At 45.2% G+C, this 22,399-nt stretch overlaps 1 protein-coding gene across 1 annotated transcript in view; it reads right to left on the bottom strand.

Moving 5' to 3' along the window:
• Positions 1-22,044, bottom strand: part of ROCK2 (Rho associated coiled-coil containing protein kinase 2) — a 184,571-nt gene extending 162,527 nt beyond the window's left edge. Inside the window, exon 1 of the mRNA XM_073568234.1 lies at positions 21,169-22,044. Within this exon, the coding sequence (XP_073424335.1) occupies positions 21,169-21,267 (99 nt within the window). The 5' untranslated portion in view covers positions 21,268-22,044. The remainder of the gene's footprint in view (positions 1-21,168) is intronic.
• Positions 22,045-22,399: the final 355 nt, after the last annotated feature.

Below are 22,399 nucleotides of genomic sequence, written 5' to 3' on the forward strand. Positions count from 1 at the left end.
TTTTCTGTCTGGTCTGTTATAGACTTAGAGTGTTTTGTTTTTGCAACTCTTTTTCATAAATTATTACACGATCCTTTCATACAAGCTTTACACTATGTTCCAAATTATTATGGAAATGATATTTTTCTCTGATTTTCCTAAGTGGTCAGTGCAAATGACAGTCAGTCTAATAAAAGTCATCACCCATTAGATTATACATCGAATTTTATTGAAGAAACCTCCCAATAATAACAGTATAATCTCCAAAATGAATAAAAACTCAAAATGCACTGTTCCAAATTATTAGGCACAGTAGAATTTCTAATCATTTGATATGTTGTAAAGAACTGAAAATGCTCATTTGTGGAATTTGCAGCATTAGGAGGTCACATTCACTGAACAAAAAAGCTATTTAACTCCAAAACATCCTAACAGGCCAAGTGACATGTTAACATAGGAACCCTTCTTTGATATCACCTTCACAATTCTTGCATCCATTGAACTTGGGAGTTTTTGGAGAGTTTCTGCTTGGATTTCTTTGCATGAAGTCAGAATAGCCTCCCAGAGCTGCTGTTTTGATGTGAACTGCCTCCCACCCTCATAGATCTTTTGCTTGATGATACTCCAAAGGTTCTCTATAGGGTTGAGGTCAGGGGAAGATGGTGGCCACGCCATGAGCTTATCTCCTTTTATGCCCATAGCAGTCAATGACTCAGAGGTATTCTTTGCAGCATGAGATGGTGCATTGTCATGCATGAAGAGGATTTTGCTCCTGAAGGCACATTTCTGCTTTTTATACCATGGAAGAAAGTTGTCAGTCAGAAACTCTATATACTTTGCAGAGGTCAATTTCACACCTTCAGGAACCTTAATGGGCCCTACCAGCTGTTTCCCCATGATTCTGGCCCAAAACAGGACTCCTCCACCTCCTTCCTGACGTCGCAGCCTTGTTGTGACATGGTGGCCATCCACCAACCATCCACTACATCCAGGGTTGCTCGACCCTCATCAGTAAACAATACTGTTTGAAAATTAGTCTTCATGTATGTCTGGGCCCACTGCAACCGTTTCTGCTTGTGAACACTATTTAGTGGTGGCCGAATAGTAGGTTTATGCAGCACAGCAAGCCTTTTAAGGATCCTACAGACCTTGAGGTTTGAGGGACTCCAAAGGCACCAGCAGCTTCAAATATCTGTTTGCTGGTTTGTAATGGCTTTTTAGCAGCCACTCTCTTAATCCGATGAACTTGCCTGGCAGAAACCTTCCTCATTCTGCCTTTATCAGCACGAAGAAGTCTGTGCTCAGAATTAGCCACAAATCTCTTAACAGTACGGTGATCACGCTTAAGTTTTTGGGAAATATCTAATATTTTCATCCCTTGACCGAGGCATTGCACTATTTGATGCTTTTCGGCAGCAGAGAGATCCTTTTTCTTTCCCATGTTACTTGAAAACTGTGGCCTGCTCAATAGTGTGGAACATCCAGTTTTCCTTTTATTGGGCTCACATGGCAAACTAATTATCACAGGTATCGGAGATTGATTTCAGTGATCCAAAGAACCCTGAGACACAATACCATCAATGGGTTTCATTAAAAAAAAACAAAAAAAATGCTATGACACTTAAAAACTATTTGCATAATAATTTGGAACATAGTGTAAAATGGTGTGCATTACTTTTTAAACTAGTGGTCTTAAGTTTGAAAGCCCCCCCCCCCTTATCCATGGGATAGGGGATAAGGTACTGATCATTAGGGGGTCCAACCACTGACCACCCCCCACGAACGATAGCTCTGAAAAGTCCACGTGAACAGAGCGGTGATTGATTGTACACACTTCTGCTTAATGGCAGCGTCAGAGATTACGCCACTTAGTCAAGGATCTTTGGAACCTCAGACCACAAAAATCGCTGGGTGCGCCACTATCGGAAACTTATCCCCTATCCAATAGATAGAAAACGGCACTTTATATGCGCAAAAAAAATCTATTTTTTTTTTATTTTTTTTTTAACAAAAATCAGTGACTTTAAAAAAAAAAAATATACAGTAAGTGATGAATCAGACCCTGAACTCTTCACCATACCCTCAAAGCGTCTAGCATTAGATCTGGTCCTGAACTGTGGCCCCCAAATGTCACCCGATAACAAGGAAGAATAACACCTTTTAATAAAACACAGGAATATACTAAAGAAATCATGAGTCCAGCATAGAAAGTACAACCAGCAGCCATTCATTCAGCAGGTATAAATAAAGAGAAGGTCTATTCGTCAGGGCCCAGCAGCCCTTGTGTACGTCATGCGGGGGTCACGCACACATTCCGGGCCAGAAACACTGATTCATACACCGTGTGCAGCCATACTGTAGTGTGTGACTATATATAGATGTAGTGTTTCAATGAGGGGTTTTTCGGTTTTTGCTTTTTCTTCCAACCACGATGCATACGTTGCTTGTATGTATGCAAATAGGTTATGAATGTTTCTGGTGAATAAAATTAAACTTTATGACGACATGTACTGTAGACAAGTTACACATGTAATCTGCACCAAAAAAACAGCTTTAAAAAAAAAAAAAAAAAAAAAAAAAAAAAGCAGCAAGATCTGGATTTAGAACACAGCATTTTTATTACCAAGAGAGCAGGTTTTGGCTGCAGAGAAAAAATGCCACAAAACAGATGCGCTTGAACATCCCACTGTACAGAATTTGCACATTTATGATGATTATTTTTTCCCCCACTCATTTGAATGGGTGAAAACGTTGCAAAAATACTAAAAGAATTGACACGTTGCAGTTTTGAAAAATAAAAGGCTTTGATGGTTGCAATCCGCAAGGAAACAATAAGCGGCGAGCGCATGAGATTACAGAAATGTCAGACTTTGCTGGACCTGTAAAGCGCAGCCTTTTTTTCCCCTTAAAAAATGGAACGGCAGAAAAAATTTAAAAAAAAAAAACAGTGTGAACTAGCCCTAATTACACAAGTGTAAAATTCAATACATTGTGGGGGGGCATTTTTTACCGAGAAGCTTGAACCCAAGACAGAGCTCTGCTAGTACCAACATGACACCGGAGTGTTAGACTGTGAAATATGCAGGGACTCCAACAAATCCTTTAGGCTGGTGCAGCTATTTATAACCCCCCCTTTTTTTTTTTTGGCCAACATTCAAAGTTTTCCTGGTGAATTTGTGCAGAGCGCTGCTGGGAGTGAAGCCCGGACCGCGCAGACTTTGGCCTGACGGGCACACCCATCGGAAACACTGGCTGTTTCATGACTGTGTCGTCAGCTGGGATCTAGAATCCCCAGGCCAGAGTCATGATCCAAAAACGGACAGAGATTAACAAGTGGGAATGTTGGGAACCGCACAGAGATCATTGGTAAATCTGTCTTTGGTGACCCCATAATGCACAATGTGTGTGCTTGTATCATTATCATACATAGAACACACAGTCGTTGGTCGGGGTGGAGGGGAAATGCTGAACACTAAGAACACTTTCAAAAATAGGCGTCAATAGTTTATCATTTCAGGATCCTAAAAACAGTTAAAAGAAGTAACACGTGAATTCTTCTGACTTTCCCTGATCAGAAGACGCTCTGCACTTTACGATACGAGTCAATGGGTAAGCTGAAAAGACGCCCGGATGGTGTTTGGAGCGTTTCGACATTGTTTTTGGTAAAACAAAAGTGCTCAACAGAGTGAAGAAAACAGCAAAATTACAGCATGAAAAAAAACACACTATACAAACCTATGGGAAAACCCTCCCAAAAAAAAAAGAAAAAAAAAAACACACGCCGAAAACCAAAAATTGCTCAGGAAGCTATCGAAAAAAACATAAAAAAGACTGTTCGGAAAATAAAGTTTCCCAAACCGTCTTCTGCCTGAAAAACGTAGCAATAGTCGCATGAGTTTAAGGCTGTGTTCCACTGGTGAGTTACTGACGCTGCGTATTTTCGCAGTGACAAGAACGCAGTGTCCTACGGCAAAGTTCCAGCCACGGGGATGGGATTTATAGAAATCTCAAGCCCACTCTGCTTCTTTTTCACTCAGCGTAAACTGAGCTGCGGTTTTAAATCCGCAGCATGTCAATTTCTTTTGCGGCTACGCCGAGATTTATGTGCAGACTTTCATTGGATGTAGAAAATCTAGATAAAAAAACATGCGTGCATTAGTGCATTTTTCTGCTGCAAAAGCGCACCAAAATCACACGTAATCTGCACAGCACTATGTAAAAAGTTTGGTCAAAGCAAACCACTAAAAAACAAAGCAGCGTTATTTTAAAAATGACATACCAAAAAGAGACAAAAACCGCAGCATAAATTTACATAATAGGAGTAGCAATTCTGCAAAATCAAAAACTCACCAAACACTCATTGTGGGAACGGAGCCTAAGGCTATGTTCACACCGAGGGGGTTTTTTTCAGACGTTTTTGGAGTAGAGACTCTACTTAAAAAAAAATGAATAAAAAAAAAAATCTAAACCGCTTCATTATTTGGTGTGACTGCCCTTTCCTTTCAAAACAGCACAAATTGGCTCCATATATATTGGCGTCTGACAGGCTCCAAATTGATTCTGCATCAGGACAATGACCCCAAACATACAGCCAAAGCAGAAATAAGGAATCCTGGAAGTGATGACACGGGCCCACAGAGCCCTGATCTCACCGTCATCCAATCTGTGTGTGATTACATGAAGAGATGAAAATCATCTGAACACGCGACATCCACAGAAAATCTGTGGTTGGTTCTCCAAGATGTTTGGCACAACATTCCTGCTGAGATCCTTCATACACTGTGTGCAGGTGTATCTGAAAGAACTGAGGAAGGCCTATGGAGGTCACACAAAATATTGATGTGATTTAGATTTCCATTTATAGTAAACTGATAAATGAAAGAAAAAAAATAAAAATTTTTATTTTTTTTCAACATGCCCTCAACAAGTATAAAAAGGGAGTTCATCCAGTTATAGAAATTTCTGTCACAGTTCTGATATAAAAAAAATTAATAGTGACGAGGATAAGGTGCTGTCTGAGCGTCTTTGGCGTGCTCGAGTACGGTGTTCCAGTCCCCACAGCTGCATGTCTCACACCCAGGCAATACCTACAAGTGAGACATGCCGCTGCGGAGACTCGAACATAGCAATCGAGCACGCCGAACACACTCCATTAGCGCACGAGCTTGGCATAACACCTTATCCGTGCAGGCTCGCTCTTCACTGAAAATTAATCTACATCACATCCCTCGCCGAGATTATGAAAGAATTCTCAAAAGAACCCTCTGAAATAACGACAAGTGAGGTAATCAATTCCATGTCTGCGATGTGGAAACCCGCTCTGTTGTGTGTTTATTTGTTGCTAAACGCCAAAGTAAAAAGCTTGGCGAGGCCTGTCCGCATGCCAGCAGCTAAAGCGTAAAAGACAGGCCGCTGTGACTGGCCGTCATCCATCGCCATTTATGTGCCCGCACCAACAACACTGATAAGGCAGAGCTGCTGCCATAGAGACACCGGCCCACAAACCTGACAGGCCAAAGCTCAGCGCCACTTAACGTGATTTGGAAACAGTCCATTTAAAGGAGAAGCGGCCCCGGGGTCTTATCTCACCTAACCCCATTAACTCCTTAACTGCCGTAATCCACTCAAGATTAAACACCTGAAACGTGAGGGATGAGACAGACGTCCTACAGACGGCCACACAAGTAACATTCCGACGCTCTTGTGACTCTCTCCACTGTAAAATATACAAACACCTAGAATATCGCACCCGTCCGGTATTTTTACATGCCTCACAGTCAAATTATCACTCCAGGCTCGTCGGGTGGCCAAAAACATGTCATGATTATGAACAATAAGGATGTTAATGTCGGCCCGATCGCTTTCGCCGGCAGAATGAATGTGATGCACTAACAGCCTAAGGTCCTACTCAGACATCGTGTAACGTGGGGGCATTGCAGCACTTGGGCTACAGCTGCAAGCTCCGGCTGCAGGGTTTTAAGACTCAATCTAACGCTGTGTTCACACATTGCGTTTTTGCAACGGTTTTTTATGCAAATTTTCAGCTGTGCTTTACAGTACCAGCAAAGCCTATGAGATTTCAGAAATCTCATGCACACTGCTTGGTTTTTTTTTTTCCTGTTTTGTCAAAGAGCTGCGTTTTTGCAAAAGGCAGAATGTCACTTCTTTCAGCGTTTTTGGAGAATTTTTCAACCAATGAAAGCAATGGGAAGTGAAAAAAAACGCTGCAAAAAACACAGGCATCAGATTTTCCTGTGTTTTTTGTGCCAAAACCTGATTAAGTTGGATCAGATTATTTTTTTATGCACAAGAGACAAAAGTACCCTGACAAAAACACAGCAATAGCCTAAGGGTATGTGTACAAGTCTTTTTCAGGTGGAAACCTCCCGAAACACCCATCACAAAACATTTTACGCCCCAAGAGATTTACCCCCAAAATCTTCAAAAACCATTTCCAATTCATTTCTATAGGAAAACCCCTTTGCTGTTACTATAAGGAGTTTTTGGAGCTTGTTTTTTTTTTACGAATTAGTTTTAAAAAAGTCCTGGGAAACAAAAAAAACAAAAAGAATAGAAAATGCATGTCTCTTTTTTGAAGTGGAGCCTGAAGAAAACCTCTTTAAAACTGTAACACGGACCAGTCAAAATGCTGAAAAAAAAAAAACTGTTCCAAAACAGCTGCAGGAAAAGAAAAACTCCTCCAAAAACTCATCCTAAAAAGAGTCTACTAAAGCGGTTTGTGAACATAGCCCAAGGCTAGGTACAGAGTTAATAATAAATAATAATAATCTTTTATTTTTATATAGCGCTAACATATTCCGCAGCGCTTTACAGTTTGCACACATTATCATCACTGTCCCCAATGGGGCTCACAATCTAAATTCCCTATTAGTATGTCTTTAGAATGTGGGAGGAAATGTGGGAGGAAACCCGAGTACCCGGAGGAAACCCACGCAAACACGGGGAGAACATACAAACTCCTTGCAGATGTTGTCCTTGGTGGGATTCGAACCACAGAGCCACCGTGCCGCCGTGGTTTTGGGGGATTTTGAAGTGAATAGGCTTCAAAACGCTCCTTAAATGCCGCTTCAAAATACTCTTCGTATCTAGTTCAGTGGACAAAAGCATTTTGGTGTTCATGCAACAAAATATTTTCGTTTTTTTTGTCACCTCAACAGGGTTTTGAGAACGTTGTCTTTGTTGAAAAAAATAAATAAAGTAAGTATGTCACTTCTTTGAGGCGGTTTCCTCATTGAATTGGCTCAAAACTTAACACTGTCAAATTGAAAGGTGGCATAAAGCATATGGGGAAGGGGGGAGAGGCTTACACACCTCTTCAAAACAGATTCAGAGAAGAAAAAAAAGAAGCATTTACTGAGGTGGATATCTCTTGAAAAACCCGTGTGTGAGCTTAGTATTAACAGTATTGTAAATCCCCATTATAGTACAGCCAGGCCAGGTCATGAGGTAGAAATATGGGTGCTGCACTTCAGAAGCTTCTGAAAGAGACTCTAGACTCTACATCTGTCTTATTGTCATAAAGCGAAAAAAAAACAAAAAAAAAAAACAGAATTTAAGCTGTGACAATTTTGTCACAAGGATGTCCCTGAAAATTGCTCGATTTCTGTCATGGGCCTACGGCATCCGCCATGTCACAGATCTACCACAGTTTGGATTCACTCTGCCTATCAGCTTCCATCATGCTGTCCAAAAAAAAAATGTAAAAAAGTACAGTAATGCATGCGACCTAAAGTGTGATGGAGGGTCCTGACTGAAGTACCAATATCAATGGAGGCCGTCAGACTGAGGGCAGCGCTCAGAGACCACGGCCCGCCCGCCCGGCCATGGCTCCCAGGGACAGTTCTGGCTGAGGTGTGGCCTTTTCCTGCCACTCAGGAGATAATCACCCCCTCAGTCAGCCCCATGATCCTCACATACACGTTCCCCTCTGTTTATCTTTTTCTCCGAATGCCTTCATTGTGAGATCATAGAGCGGCAGCACCGACACAACAGTGACATCAAATAATTCAAGGGGAAGAGGGAAAAAAAACAGGAAAGACGGCATAAAACACATAGAAATGAATGAGGGATTAAGTAAAGCTTCAACAGACGCCATGACTGTGTGCTTACACTAAATATAAGCCCACTGACCAAGGAGCCAGACAGCAATCCCAAATGTTACCCTGTGGCAAATCCTCCCATCACTGCACATATAATTCCTGTGCATCATCAACAAATCTTCTGACTGATCAAACAATACGGGAAGAAACAACGCTATGTGGACAGAAGTACTATCACACCCACATATTAGGCCTCATTCAGACAAAAACTTCTCCTATACATTACATGTTAAAAATCAACAGGGCCCGAATGACAAAGTGTGCAGTCATCGACTTTTAAGGGACCCATAGACTTGTATGGCTAATTTTGTTTAGTTCATGCTGGAACACCTTCCCCCAAACTGGTCCCATAAAATTGGAAGAATACAAAAATGTTTAAAATGCTTTTTATGGTGGTTGAAGAATTAAGATTTCCCTTCAGTGGAACTAAGGGGCCGAGGCAGACCGCCAAAAAGCAACCATATAATATTATTCCTCGTCCATTAAAATGTCAGATTGAAAAGTGTCACTCCACATGACACACTTCCTCCATCTGATACTTTGCATTGCGCTTGGTGATGTAAAACTTGCATGCAGCTGTTGGGCATGAACACCCATGCCGTGACGGTCCCTGCGCACAATTTTTGTGCTGATAATACTCTGCAGTAGAAAATTGGCGACTTTTATGCATTAGCAATTTATGTGCTCTGTGACCCCCATTTTATAGCATTAAGTGGTCTCCACTTCATGGCAGAGTTGCTTTGGTTCCTAAATTCTTCCACTTTTTAACAAAATCCCACTCACACCTGATTAACGTTCATGAACTGACCTGCTACAATGGTGGCGGCCTATTACAGAACCACTGTGAGCGACTTAAACAATCTGCACTGAATCCTCATTTAGCCTATCACTGATCTGAGTGACATCATGAGATGCGTTATCTGGGAATAAGTAACTCAGAATAACAAAAGATTGAGCACAGGAGACATCCTCAAAATTATAAAAGGGCTAATAAGGGCGATAAAATGAAATGGCCTTTTTTTATTTTAGTTGATAAGATGATATACTACCGACAGTACCAAGAACAGCAATCGGGGGAATGTGGGTTCTAATACCTACTCTTAAACCAAATCAATCTTGGGGCCACCAATGTTGGAGCACATAGTGTGAATACATTAAGGCAGGGTTCCCCAACTCCAGTCCTCAAGGCCCACCAACAGGTCATGTTTTTTAGGATTTCCCTTGTATTGTACAGGTGATGCAATTATAACCTGGGCAATACTAAGGAAATCCTGAAAACATGACCTGTTGGTGGGCCTTGAGGACAGGAGTTGGGGAACTCTGCATTAAGGGACTGCTGTTCTGAGACCTGATTCTTTATGGAGGCAATGGTGTAGCAGAACGGGCAGTGAAAGTTAGCATGTGTATTAACGAAGACCAGGATAGCAGGATGTGCAGGAGGGCAAACAGACAAGCAGAGCAGGAAACACCAGCTGAAGCAAAGCCAGATGTGTGGAAACGCAGAGGGGCAGTAGAGGCATAGACAATCCACAACTTGCAGCAGGCAAATGATTAATGGCAGATATGTATGCAATCAGGTAAATGGCTAATGGATAACAGTGATAAATAGGCAAAACTGGTTAAATAGCAGAGACAAATAATTATGAGGTAACACACTTGAAAAGATGTTAGTGTGAATAGCATTAATGAGTCAGGTCACAGGTACCCGAGTTGAGTGTGCTAATAGCACTAGTATTCACAGGCGTGAGCTCAGAAGTAATTGCAGACTAATGATAGCAGGCAGGAGACAGCTGAGTGAAGTCGATGATGAGACAAACTCTTGTAACACACATGGTAGCTGAAAGCTATGCTTCCCGAATACTCAGGCAGCACTGAGCAGACTGAGTCGGCCTTAAAAGATCTTGCTTGATGATATCAGAGGTGTTTGAGAAGTTACCAGCCAGGGCTGTGGAGTCGGAGTCGTGGAGTCGGAGTCGGAGCTCATTTTGGTGGAGTCGGTATAAAATGGTCCGACTCCTAAAATATATAATAAATTGGGTACAGTAGTTCAATGCAGAATGTGCTGAATATTTTTTCATAGGAATTTGGGAAAGTTAAGACATGTCCTATAAATGGCTGTTCTATTCCTGATCTAAGGCTACATTCACACACAGCGTTTTTGCTGCGTTTTTTGAGGATACGTTTTTCAGCTGCAAAAGCAGATCAGCTTTTTAAAAAACCGCATCACCTGAAAGGTTTTTGAGCTCATAGATAATGTTTTCAATAGCAAAAGCAGATTAGAAATCTGCTCTATCTATATATCCATATCTTATCTGTACCAAAAAGAATGAAAGCCGGGTAGCACACAGACTAACACTCCTTTTTTTTTTTAGCACCAGTCAGGTACACCTCATAGCTGCCCAAAAGGACGCCCAGGACAGGCATTGCTCATCTTCAGTAACACATCAACATCAATTGATAGTTGGAATAAATAGACTGTATTCATCACATCTTAAGGTGCAGGCTTTATTTTCAAATGTAGGGGTGTGCAGTATAAGGTTCTGCAGCAGCTGAGGTGTGCAGTATGAGATTCTGCGGAACAGTATGAGGTTCTGCCCCCCCCCCCCCCCTAGTTTTGATCCTGGCTAAAACCGTTTCTTATAGATCTGGCGAACCCTCAGGTAACCCTAAATGAAGGGCAATGGACACAGGTGGCTGAATTGAAGACATTGCTTAATCACCTATTTACCGTGACTAAAAAATTACAAGCTGAGGATTTAACTCCTGGCATTTTCATAAGGGAGTGTAAGAACTTGCTATTTTGCCTGTCCCAAAGAGGAGGTTTAATCGCAGATGGCATTTCTGCTTCAATGAAACGGAGAGAGACACAGCTATTGGAAAATAAAATTTTTCTGGCAGCTGTTTATGTGGACCCAAGTCATCGTATATTGCTTGATGATCAACAGCTTACTAAAGGAAAAGAAGCTCTGACTGAGGTAGCAGTTAGGAAGAGTGGCCTACAGGAGGACTGCCAGGCGCAAGAGGACTTGGGTCCTGACAGTGCTACTGCTGCCATATCTTCATCCTCGTCAGATGAGGAGTTTGACTTTGACAAGTATTTGGATGATATGGAGCAGGCAAAGCGTTGCTGCAAGGAAAAATAATTCACTCAGTCTCCGATAGCAAGCAGATTGACCATATTTCAGCAAAATGTTTCACTTGCTCTCAAAGAAAAAGAAAAATTCAACTGTTCATCAAAACTGACTGTGCATGAGACAATTCCTTTATACCCGGAAATTGTTAGAGATGTTCCCATGTGGTTACAGCTTTGCCTCCAACCCAAGTTAGTGTAGAGAGGTCGTTCTCTGGCCTTAAAATTATTAGGTCAGATTTTAGGTCATCTATGAAGGAGGATCTGATGGAGGCAATTCTATTTCTTAGAACAATGTCTTTTCACTTAAATATAAGCAATATATGTTGGAGTCGGTGGAAGGGAAATTGAGGAGTCGGTGGAAGGGAAATTGAGGAGTCGGTGGAAGGGAAATTGAGGAGTCGGTGGAAGGGAAATTGAGGAGTCGGTGGAAGGGAAATTGAGGAGTCGGTGGAAGGGAAATTGAGGAGTCGGTGGAAGGGAAATTGAGGAGTCGGTGGAAGGGAAATTGAGGAGTCGGTGGAAGGGAAATTGAGGAGTCGGTGGAAGGGAAATTGAGGAGTCGGTGGAAGGGAAATTGAGGAGTCGGTGGAAGGGAAATTGAGGAGTCGGTGGAAGGGAAATTGAGGAGTCGGTGGAAGGGAAATTGAGGAGTCGGTGGAAGGGAAATTGAGGAGTCAGAGTCGCTGGTTTGGCTTACCGACTCCACACCACAGAGGGAATTTGGCAATTTATCATACATACAGCTCAATTCTTCACATAGTAGGAAACCCTTCAATCAACAATCTCAGACTGATCGTCCTGTCTTCATCATTATCAACAATATAATTTACATAGTGGCACCATTATATTGGTTTTTACTATAAAATAGGGATGGGGTCAGGATGCAACAAGCAATACAGCATGTCCCTTCCTAGACAGCAATGAGACTTGCCTGCTTGGTAACACACTGATATCTAAAAGTGCCAGTTATCGTTTTTTGGGCATGTGACGATACAAGCTTCAACTATTTTACCTCTGTGTGAAATTAGGGGGCACTCTATGAACCCATAGATTTTGGCCATTTTCAGCTCCTTAGGCGATATCAAGCGCTTCTCACTAATGCAAAAAACAATGCACCAGTTAGACCGTGATCTGGTAACTAATAATGCCACCTGGGAATCTAAAAGCCCCAAATCATGGCAGATAATGGCACAACATAATACCAAAGAGGATAAGAATATCTCATTATTATGGATGTGATACATCCAACATGCAGAATTATTCCCATTAATTAGTTGTACTTATATTTGACCAATAAATAGTTTATGCATGATGGAAATTAAAAAAAAATATATATTGACAGGGCTGTACGAGGGTCTTACTGCGACTCCCAGTCATTACTGTGGAAATTTGCTGTGCATACACGGCCAATCCATTTTGGGAATCGGCTGGCGCCCCAGAACTGGTCAGTAGTTGAACATTTTTTGCCGATAAGGCTGCATTCACATGTCTGCGTTTCACAGTCCGTGAAAAGATCGCGGTTTAGAGACCAGCCGAGGGTCTGCCCAACCAACCGCAACAGCTTCACAAATGCCGATGAGGCTGGGTCAGGGTGTGACATGGACCCGTGAATGCAGCCTAACAACTTATCACACGTTGCGTTTTCAGTGTATTTACATGGTGGAAAATTTTCTAAAATCTCAAAATTACTTTCTTTCCTTGCGTTTTTTGAGCTGCAGTGCATTTTTTATTTTTTTTTAACCATAGAATTTCAATTCACTCAGTTAATTGAACGCATAGAAATTAAAAAAAATAAAAAAACAATATATAGTTGTGGCCAAAAGTATTGACACCCCTGCAATTCTGTCAGATAATACTCAGTTTCTTCCTGAAAATGATTGCAAACACAAATTCTTTGGTATTATTATCTTCATTTAATTTGTCTTAAATGAAAAAACACGAAAGAGAATGAAGCAAAAAGCAAAACATTGATCATTTCACACAAAACTCCAAAAATAGGCCAGACAAAAGTATTGGCACCCTCAGCCTAATACTTGGTTGCACAACCTTTAGCGAAAATAACTGCGACCAACCGCTTCCAGTAACCATCAATGAGTTTCTTACAATGCTCTGCTGGAATTTTAGACCATTCTTCTTTGACAAACTGCTCCAGGTCCCTGATATTAGAAGGGTGCCTTCTCCAAACTGCCATTTTTAGATCTCTCAACAGGTGTTCTATGGGATTCAGGTCTGGACTCATTGCTGGCCACCTTAGAAGTCTCCAGTGCTTTCTCTCAAAACATTTTCTAGTGCTTTTTGAAGTGTGTTTTGGGTCATTGTCCTGCTGGAAGACCCATGACCTCTGAGGGAGACCCAGCTTTCTCACACTGGGCCCTACATTATGCTGCAAAATTTGTTGGTAGTCTTCAGACTTCATAATGCCATGCACACGGTCAAGCAGTCCAGTGCCAGAGGCAGCAAAGCAACCGCAAAACATCAGGGAACCTCCGCCATGTTTGACTGTAGGGACCGTGTTTCTTTTCTTTTACACAAATTAGAGAAGCATCACATGATTTTTCGAACAGTGCCAATACTATTGTCCACCCTCTTTTTTATGTTTGGTGTGGAATTAAATCCATTTTGGCTTTAGGACAATTCTTTTTGCGTTTTTTCATTTAAGACAAATTAAATGAAGATAATAATACCAAAGAATTTGTGTTTGCGATCATTTTCAGGAAGAAACTGAGTATTATCTGACAGAATTGCAGGGGTGTCAATACTTTTGGCCACAACTGTACATGCAGGGCATCTATAGCATAATGAAGGCTCATCCTGACTGGTTTCCGCACTCCCAGCAAAGCTCAACTCACTATACCAATGAGTTCTCGGCTTTGAGATACACCAGCGGCGACGGCTTACCAAAAAAAAAAAAAAAAAAAGCATCAGATCTTATAAAATCCGGTCTGCCATTGGGGGAAGAAGAGTCGGGATACAACCGCAGGAATGAGATGGTCGGAGTGTGATGTTCACGACTGCACAACTCCCATTTAACAGCTAAGGTGGCCATAATAAAGGTAAAAAGAAAAGAAAAAAATCAAAAACTGTAACTGACATCACAGACAAGCGCCGCTCCTCCAGTGTCGGTGCCGTGTCTCCCGGCGGCAGTGTGACCATGATACAACACATGGTCGCTGCAACCCCTTCACCATTCCTTCATAGTGAACATCGGCTTTGAAGGAATATTCAAACGCTATGGTATAGCCAATCAACAGCCACTGATTGGTTGCAGCGGTCATGTGACTTAACCTTGTCACCTAACAGTCTGGAAACGCAGCGCCAAAGTTGGTCTGGGAGGTCTGAGCTTTTTTTGTTGTTTTATGATGGTGATGGCAGCCAGGTATATTATTCTCTGAAATGCTGGATAAAATATACTTTGAAGATCTGGCTGGAGACTAAACCCGTAGAGGATATTAGTCCGGCTCCACCCCTGGCCAGCCCTTCCCAGCGCTGCTACAGTTTGATTGCCAGGTCTTTCCTTTGTATGTACATAGATGATTAACATGACTATGTACACACAAGGGAGCCGCATGTCAGTCATCTGCAGCAGCAGTGCTGGGAATAGCCGGCCAGGGGTGCAGCCAGAATAATCCCGTCTCCAGCTACGGTCCCCGGCTGGATCTACAGAGAACATGTTGTCTATGGCCTGGGGAATAGGAATCGTCTGACAGGTTCACTTTAAGAAGCTGTCGTCCAGTAGTTGACTACTCATTTAAAGAGAATGACAAATGAAAAGCGCACGGCCCATTTTACTTTACCATTAACAAAAACAATAGATATATTAAAGGGGTTGCCCATTTATGACTTAACTGTATGCTTTTGGTTGGCGGGGGGAGGGGGGCTAAAAATGTTTTTTTTGCAATTTGATTTTGTTCACAATTTCGCAGCATTTGCCTTTTATAACCGCTGTGTTCCACTGGGTATTGCTGGCTGAGTTAAATGAGAATCCATCAGCGAGCTCATGGAAGAGCTTAGAGCTTTTTGTTTTCTTTTTCTTTTTTATAAGCGCCTCTCAGCTGATTGATGAACACATCAAAGTAGAACGCGCAAAGGAAATAAAATGGTGGCAAAAGCCAAATGGTGCAAAATTTTTCATAAATGACAATTGCAAGAATGATTGGTATGCAAATACATGCATAAAAAACGGCTGACAACCCCTTTACAGATATCCCCTATATGTACAAGGCTCAAGAGCGGGATAGCAGCGGTGTGAAAAATGAAGAAAGTACTTGGAAGGAATATTCCATGCTGAGATAAAGGAGCGGGCAGCTGTGACTAGGAGAGAAGTGTCATCTGTGCTGACGGCGGAGAAGGCCGGGCCTGGGAACAGATCAGGGCTGTGAAGTCTGGGGGCAGAGGAAGTCGGCTCGCAGCTCCTCCACGACACAATCTTGGCAGCGGCAGCAGCTTTCCTGTCAGAAGACTTGTGACACATTACTAAAGGGATATGTACGAAGACCCTCGTGTTAAACAACATGGACGGCAGATACGGCCCTGCGCGGCGGAAGACGCCACTGAGGGTTTCACCGCTTACTTAAACCATTCGAGGAGATGTTCACGAACAAATTTGTCATTTTTTGGGATCAGTCTCAAATATTTCAAAATTGTAAGGCATCGGTGCACCATGTCCAGGACATACGTATTGGCCAGAAAATCACATCTAAAAACTTCTTGTGCCACCGATGTGACTATTGTCAGGCAACAAATTCCAGGAGCTAATAATGGTCAGAAGTGGAAAAAAAAAAAAAAAGGCTTTACTCACCCTCCCTGGGTCTAGCAAAGAGTCTGTGCCGAAGCGCCTGATATCTGTGATTGTCTGCAGCGCTGATGTCACGCCAACTGAGTAATTGAGCTCTGAAGTTTTGCCTGATTTGACTGCAAAAGTCGCCCGGCTCGATTGCTCTGATGTGTCGCCAGCGCTGCAATCACAGTCACCAACAGCGGCAGACTTAGCCCTGGACCTGGGGAGGGTAAGCGAGCGTAGTTAAAAAAAATAATTTAAAAAATTTAGCCAAGGAACTGGGGTTTTTCCTGAAACGGAAAAGTTATTTTTTGCTTTACTGTTTGCCCATTTCATATTTGGCCACTATTATGCCAGTTCCCACCCAACTTTTTAAGACTCTCAAGAAAAAAAAAAATGGAAAAAATAAAAAATTAGTCATTCATCTCTTCACCGCTGTTTAAAAAGACGTCTATTCTGGAAACAGAAATGCCTGAATAAAAAGTCTAGGCCTCGGTTCCAAAGGATCAGAAGCATTTATGGCGCACCATATAAATCCCGGAATCGCCCATTAACACCTACAGATAACGGGTTGGTAAATGGAGCAGCTCGCGGATAGGAATCCCATCAGATGTGGGAGATGGAATCAGAGCCCTCCGGAGTCAGCACACATTGGGACACTAGGTCACCCGCACAAAATACAGCAAGTGACCTAGTTTGGCACAGCGCCGCTCACAGGAGCTGAGGTAATCATATACACATAGGACGTGCATCCCCTAATAGTACCAGGTCCCCTTAGTCTGCGACTATATTAAGAAGTGACAATCGTCCTAAATGGGACATGGAGAATCCTGTAAAATATTGCTGCCAGTGGTGAGCAAGCGTGCTGGGATAAAGTGTTATCTGAGCATGCTCGGGTGCGAGACGAGTGACTTCGCCGTGCTCGAAAAATATGTTCCGAGTCCCCACGGCTATTCGACAGCCGCAACGCATGCATGGATTTCCTGTTTGTTAGCTAATCCCTGCATGTGTTGTGGCTGTCGAACAGCCGAGGGGACTTGAACATATTATTCGAAGGTGCCAATGTCACTGGGAGCATGCTCGCCCATGTCCTAAAATCTCATCCATGATGCTAGTGCTGGAATAAGCGGCCGATTCTCTCTCTGGGTCACACTGGCCCATCGCCAGGCTCACATCAGAATACTAGGGACAACTGCTGGGTCTTCCGACCTGCGCCAACGTCTTGGCATTTAGCGCATGGAGACCTTGCGATTGGGCCAGGTATTCCCCATGAACCCATGATCATGTCAAACCAGCACACCACTGTCCGCAGATCTCTTGATCCGGACTCGTGGAGACCCAAGGTCAGCCCAGAAATCAATGTCGGGACACTGACGTCTGAATTCGATGTTCGGATACACTGCAGATACTGGTCCAGATTTGGGAGAGGAAAATCTGCAGAATATCAAAACAGCAGCGATGTGGGCGAGATTGCGCCAAACCCCACATTTCTCGCGCTAGGATAAACCATCCGGCAGTAAATCGGTTTTACGGTGCAGATTTGAAATCTGAAGCATGTCAATTCCTTTTTACCCATTTCCCCTTTTGCAAAACATCGGGTGAGTTCAGCGCCAATCCGTTTGTAAAATCTGCTGGAGATTCACAATGAGATTCAGGTCAGAATTTTTTCCTGTCCCATTCGGACATTGACATTTCAAGAGTAAAGCCAAATATACAAGCGGTATGTCCGAAATTCTTCTTAGGCCGGGGGTCACACTTGCGAGTGCAATGCGAGAAACTCGCGCGCTCACCTCAATACCTGGCACTACCACCGGCACTCGGGACCGGAGTGTGCGGCTGCATGTCTTCCTGTGCAGCTGAACGCTCCAGTCCGGAGTGCCGGTGGCAGTGCAAGGTATTGAGGCGCGAGTTTCTCGCATTGCACTCGCAAGTGTGACCCTGACCTAAGGGTGCAGTCAGGCGGCCGTAATATCGGAGCAAGATCGAAACTGGCCGCGGCTCTCCCGAACAGAGTAGGACAGCTTCATGTATTTTACGCAGCTGCCACGCTCAGGGCGGGAGAGCCGCTGGTCAGTTCCGATCTCGCTGAGCCCTAAAGTCAAATACTAGGCAACCTCCATGGCTCCACCACAAGCTTCAATGATGCCCTTCATCAGGCATAAGCGATGACGTCCCATTCTTCAGGCCTACGATATGCTGCTGCAGGCACGAGCCTGGAACGGAACTTCATAGCATGTTGACCGCTGCAGCCAGTCATAGGCTTCAAAAGTGAAGCAACCAGATAATGGGACGGCATCACTTACGGCCCTGACAGATAGTAAAGGAGCGGACTAAGCTAGAGCAACTGGGGCTCAACCTGCTGAGTACTGCTTCATTTAAGATTTTATACGATTATTTGCCTTTAGATACCATACATTTTTTTATCCAAGTCAGACGACCCCCTTTAATGAGATATTAAAATTTTCAGAAAAAGTTTCCTCCTGTGTTGTCACATCAGGATGAACCCATCCAAATGCTTTATTAGTGGCGAGGAACAAAAAGTCATATTGCCCTGCTCCGGCTTCCAGTTCAGGACTCCTTGGCGAGGGCCTCATAATCACAAGGGGACCCAGGATGCTGGCATTCTAGTGCCGGTGGAGGAAGATCACTCTTCCTCGTCCAGATACCGAGCATCGAAGCAAAAGCCGGAGCAGGGTAGAGCACGCAGATGTCAAATAGAGGGATCCCGGCCCCTATAGTGGACACTGCCAATCAGCACCTATGGTGGACTCATGAAGGGCCACCATGAAATAAGACATTTCTCCTGGATGTCCACTGCAGAGGAAATGTACAGTATAGCAGGCCAAAACCTACAAAAACTCATCACAACGGCTCTCCTATGAAAGGATTGGGCCAAGTTGGTAAGTTATTGCTCATCCATAGGGCAGGAGAACGCTCAGACTGCTGGGGCGCTCAGAGACCCCGAGACCAAAACTACATCTTAATGGGGCAGAGGCCAGGCATTGACAACTCCGCTCCATGCTCTCCTGGAGCCGTGGCACTAATGGTCTAAAATGTTACTTGGAAAGAAAATATAAGTACGCGGGCACATGTCCTACATATGTGACAGGGGTGAGATGATGGAGAGCCAGATCACTAGTAAGCGCAATCCCAAAGGGCATAAAACCATCCCTCTGAGCCATCTGAGTCACACTGTCAGTACCCTCCAACCCACACAACACTGCAGTGAGGGCACAAGGCGTGATCCATCTCTCCAACAAATCCATGACTCCTCCATATACCACCATCTAAGAAAAGGAAAGATTTTAGGCACTCGCCCAGGGGAACCTAACAGCTGCCCACTTCAGATTGCCTAGTGGATGGTGTAGGCACCAAAAGTGACGATGCTGAAGACCAACGAGAGCGTGCTGGAAAGTGTGCGCTACCTTCTGCCACTTGGCAGATGCCTACAGAGGACTAGATCGTTGTGTACACCAGTAACTAACGGGTTACTGATTAACGCCCAGGGCGGAATCGCTCTTGCCAGTCTATATCATCTTCTTCGCCTTCTATAAATAACCGGTTCTCTCAGACGATAACTGAAGGAGACTTTTGACCCTAAACTTCTCCAGCAGCTCAGTTTTGATGCATTCATTGACGGCCTACTGATTGGCAGGCATTACTGCACTGATAACGCCATCCTGCAACCAGCAGGGCAAAGCTTCCCATGGGGGAGGGGGTCAGTGCCAATGACTCAGATAGTGGTGGTGGTCAGTGCCAATGCCTCAGATGATGGTGGGGGGTGGGGCAGTGCCAACGCCTCAGATGGTGGGGGTCAGTGTCAATGCCTCAGATGATGATGGGGGTGGTCAGTGCCAGTGCCTCTGCCTCAGATGATGGTGGTGGTCAGTGCCTCAGATGGGAAAGGGTCAGTGCCAATAACTCAGATGGTGGTGGGGAAGTCAGTATCAATACCTCAGATGGTGTGTGGGGGGGGTCAGTGCCAATGACTCTGATGGTGGGGGGGTCAGTGCCAATGACTCTGATGGGGGGGGGGGTCAGTGCCAATGACTCTGATGGGGGGGGGGGTCAGTGCCAATGACTCTGATGGGGGGGGGGTGGGGGTCAGTGCCAATGACTCAGATGGTGGGGGGGTGGGGGTCAGTGCCAATGACTCAGATGGCGGGGGGGGTCAGTGCCAATGCCTCAGATGGTGGTGAGGGGGGGGTCAGTGCCAATGCCTCAGATGGTGGTGGGAGGGGTCAGTGCCAATGCCTCAGATGGTGGTGGGAGGGGTCAGTGCCAATGCCTCAGACGGTGGTGGGAGGGGTCAGTGCCAATGCCTCAGACGGTGGCGGTGGGTCAGTGCCAATGCCTCAGATGGTGGTGATGGGTCAGTGCCAATGCCTCAGACGGTGGGTCAGTGCCAATGCTTCAGATGGTGGTAGTGGTGGGGGGGGTCAGTGCCAATGCCTCAGACGGTGGCGGTGGGTCAGTGCTAATGCCTCAGATGGTGGTGGGTCAGTGCCAATGCCTCAGATGGTGGTGGGTCAGTGCCAATGCCTCAGACGGTGGCGGTGGGTCAGTGCCAATGCCTCAGACGGTGGCGGTGGGTCAGTGCCAATGCTTCAGATGGTGGTGGTGGGGGGAGGTCAGTGCCAATGCCTCAGACGGTGGCGGTGGGTCAGTGCCAATGCTTCAGATGGTGGTAGTGGTGGGGGGTCAGTGCCAATGCCTCAGACGGTGGGTCAGTACCAATGCTTCAGATGGTGGTAGTGATGGGGGGTCAGTGCCCAATGCCTCAGATGGTGGTGGTGGGGTGGTAAGTGCCAATGCCTCAGATGGTGGTTGTGGGAGGGGTCAGTGCCAATGCCTCAGATGGTGGTGAGCGAAACCTTAAATCAAGCTCCCCTGTAAATGATCAAAGCTATGGCATCGGAAACTGTGGGTGGCACAATGGAGCTATGTGATGCCCAATCACCATCTGGCGAGGATGGCATGACACGTAAAATTACCAGACAGGGTGGCACAATACCAGTAAGTGACTGGCATGGCACAGTCTGGGCACTAGACGGTACAAAGACAACTTCTAACTATGCTGGTTGCTGCACGACCCTCTGCAGCGTGTGCCCCCCCACCCAGCCATGGCACTGGCGATCCGCCCCACAGCAGCCACTTACCAGCAGACTTTCTATATTGATGGGCGAGCGTGGGTTCCTCAGTACGGTCTCCAGCTTCTCCTGCCGGTTGGCCATACCCTTCTCTGGTGACGAGGACATCTTTGGCCAGTCCTGAATGGTGTGAGTTATAAGAGGTTGTATCCTTTATTTAGGAGGGATCCCACCTGGATTAACAGAAGCCCCCTTTCACCCTCCTGTAGGAGAAGGTAACATGGGGGCTGCCCCCTGGAGGCTCAATGGCAGAACTGCGCTCAGCCTCTGCAGTAATAATCCGGTTACTTTGCACACAGAGGGGGCACTCTGGGGGGAAGAGTGCTACTTTATACAGGAACTTTCCCACGAGCCTGGCCCTTTAAATAACTAAAGCCTCTGCGCCATATAGATCCATAAGGCATCCTAGAGAGGGTCCCGGTAAGTGCAGGGCCCCCCCTTTATGTGCAGCCAGGTGGGCACGTAGCCATGGTCACAGAGGGGGGTGGAAACTTTTCTGCTCTCCGGGGCCCCGGCGCTGGATCCTGCACCAATGCTCGCACACAGCTTCCAAAATAGTCGCAAACTAGTTGGGTGCAGCAGCTCGTTCTCCCGTGTCCTCTCCCTGAGATAGAGGCGCCTCTTCTGCGCCCTCCTCTTCCTCCAGGGGCTGGATCGCCCCCGCCCGGCCGCCGCCGGCCGCCTCTTCCTCTCGCCCGTCCTGTGTGCGCTGCGCTCTGCGGCCGTCGCTCGCGGTGTGCGGGGCTGGTGCAGGCTGGCGCTAGTTGCGCTCTCTCCCCCGGGATGGCCGTGCAGCGCTCGGTGACAGAGCCGGCCTCCCGGAGCACGGGCCCGCCTCTTCCTGCACACACTACACACCCATGCCGCCCGGCGGGCGGAGGGGACACAGAGCAGAGCCTGCAGCCCAGACAGCGGAGCGTCTGCTGGACGATCGGGGCTGTCCCACCGCTGCCGTGTCTGGGCGCAGCCTCCTCTGATCCGGCCTCTACAGTCCTGCATCCCATAGTCCAGCTGCTGGACGATTAAAGGCTATGTTTACACGTTGCGTTTTTTGCCGCATTTTTTTTTCTGCAGGCAAAGTTTGCTCTCGTGGCAGTAAAGAAGCAGCCTACAAATAAATCCCCTGATTCCTGCGTTTTTTGCTGCTTTTTTTTTGCACTTCACTCATCGCTTTCTATGGGGGGAAAAAACACTGAAAGAAGAGACGCTGCAGATATCCAAATCGGTCAGGAAAAAAAAA

The sequence above is a fragment of the Dendrobates tinctorius genome, unplaced genomic scaffold (assembly GCF_039654945.1).
Source record: "Dendrobates tinctorius isolate UK_male_01 unplaced genomic scaffold, ASM3965494v1 ptg000021l, whole genome shotgun sequence".
Classification (NCBI taxonomy): Eukaryota; Metazoa; Chordata; class Amphibia; order Anura; family Dendrobatidae; genus Dendrobates; species Dendrobates tinctorius.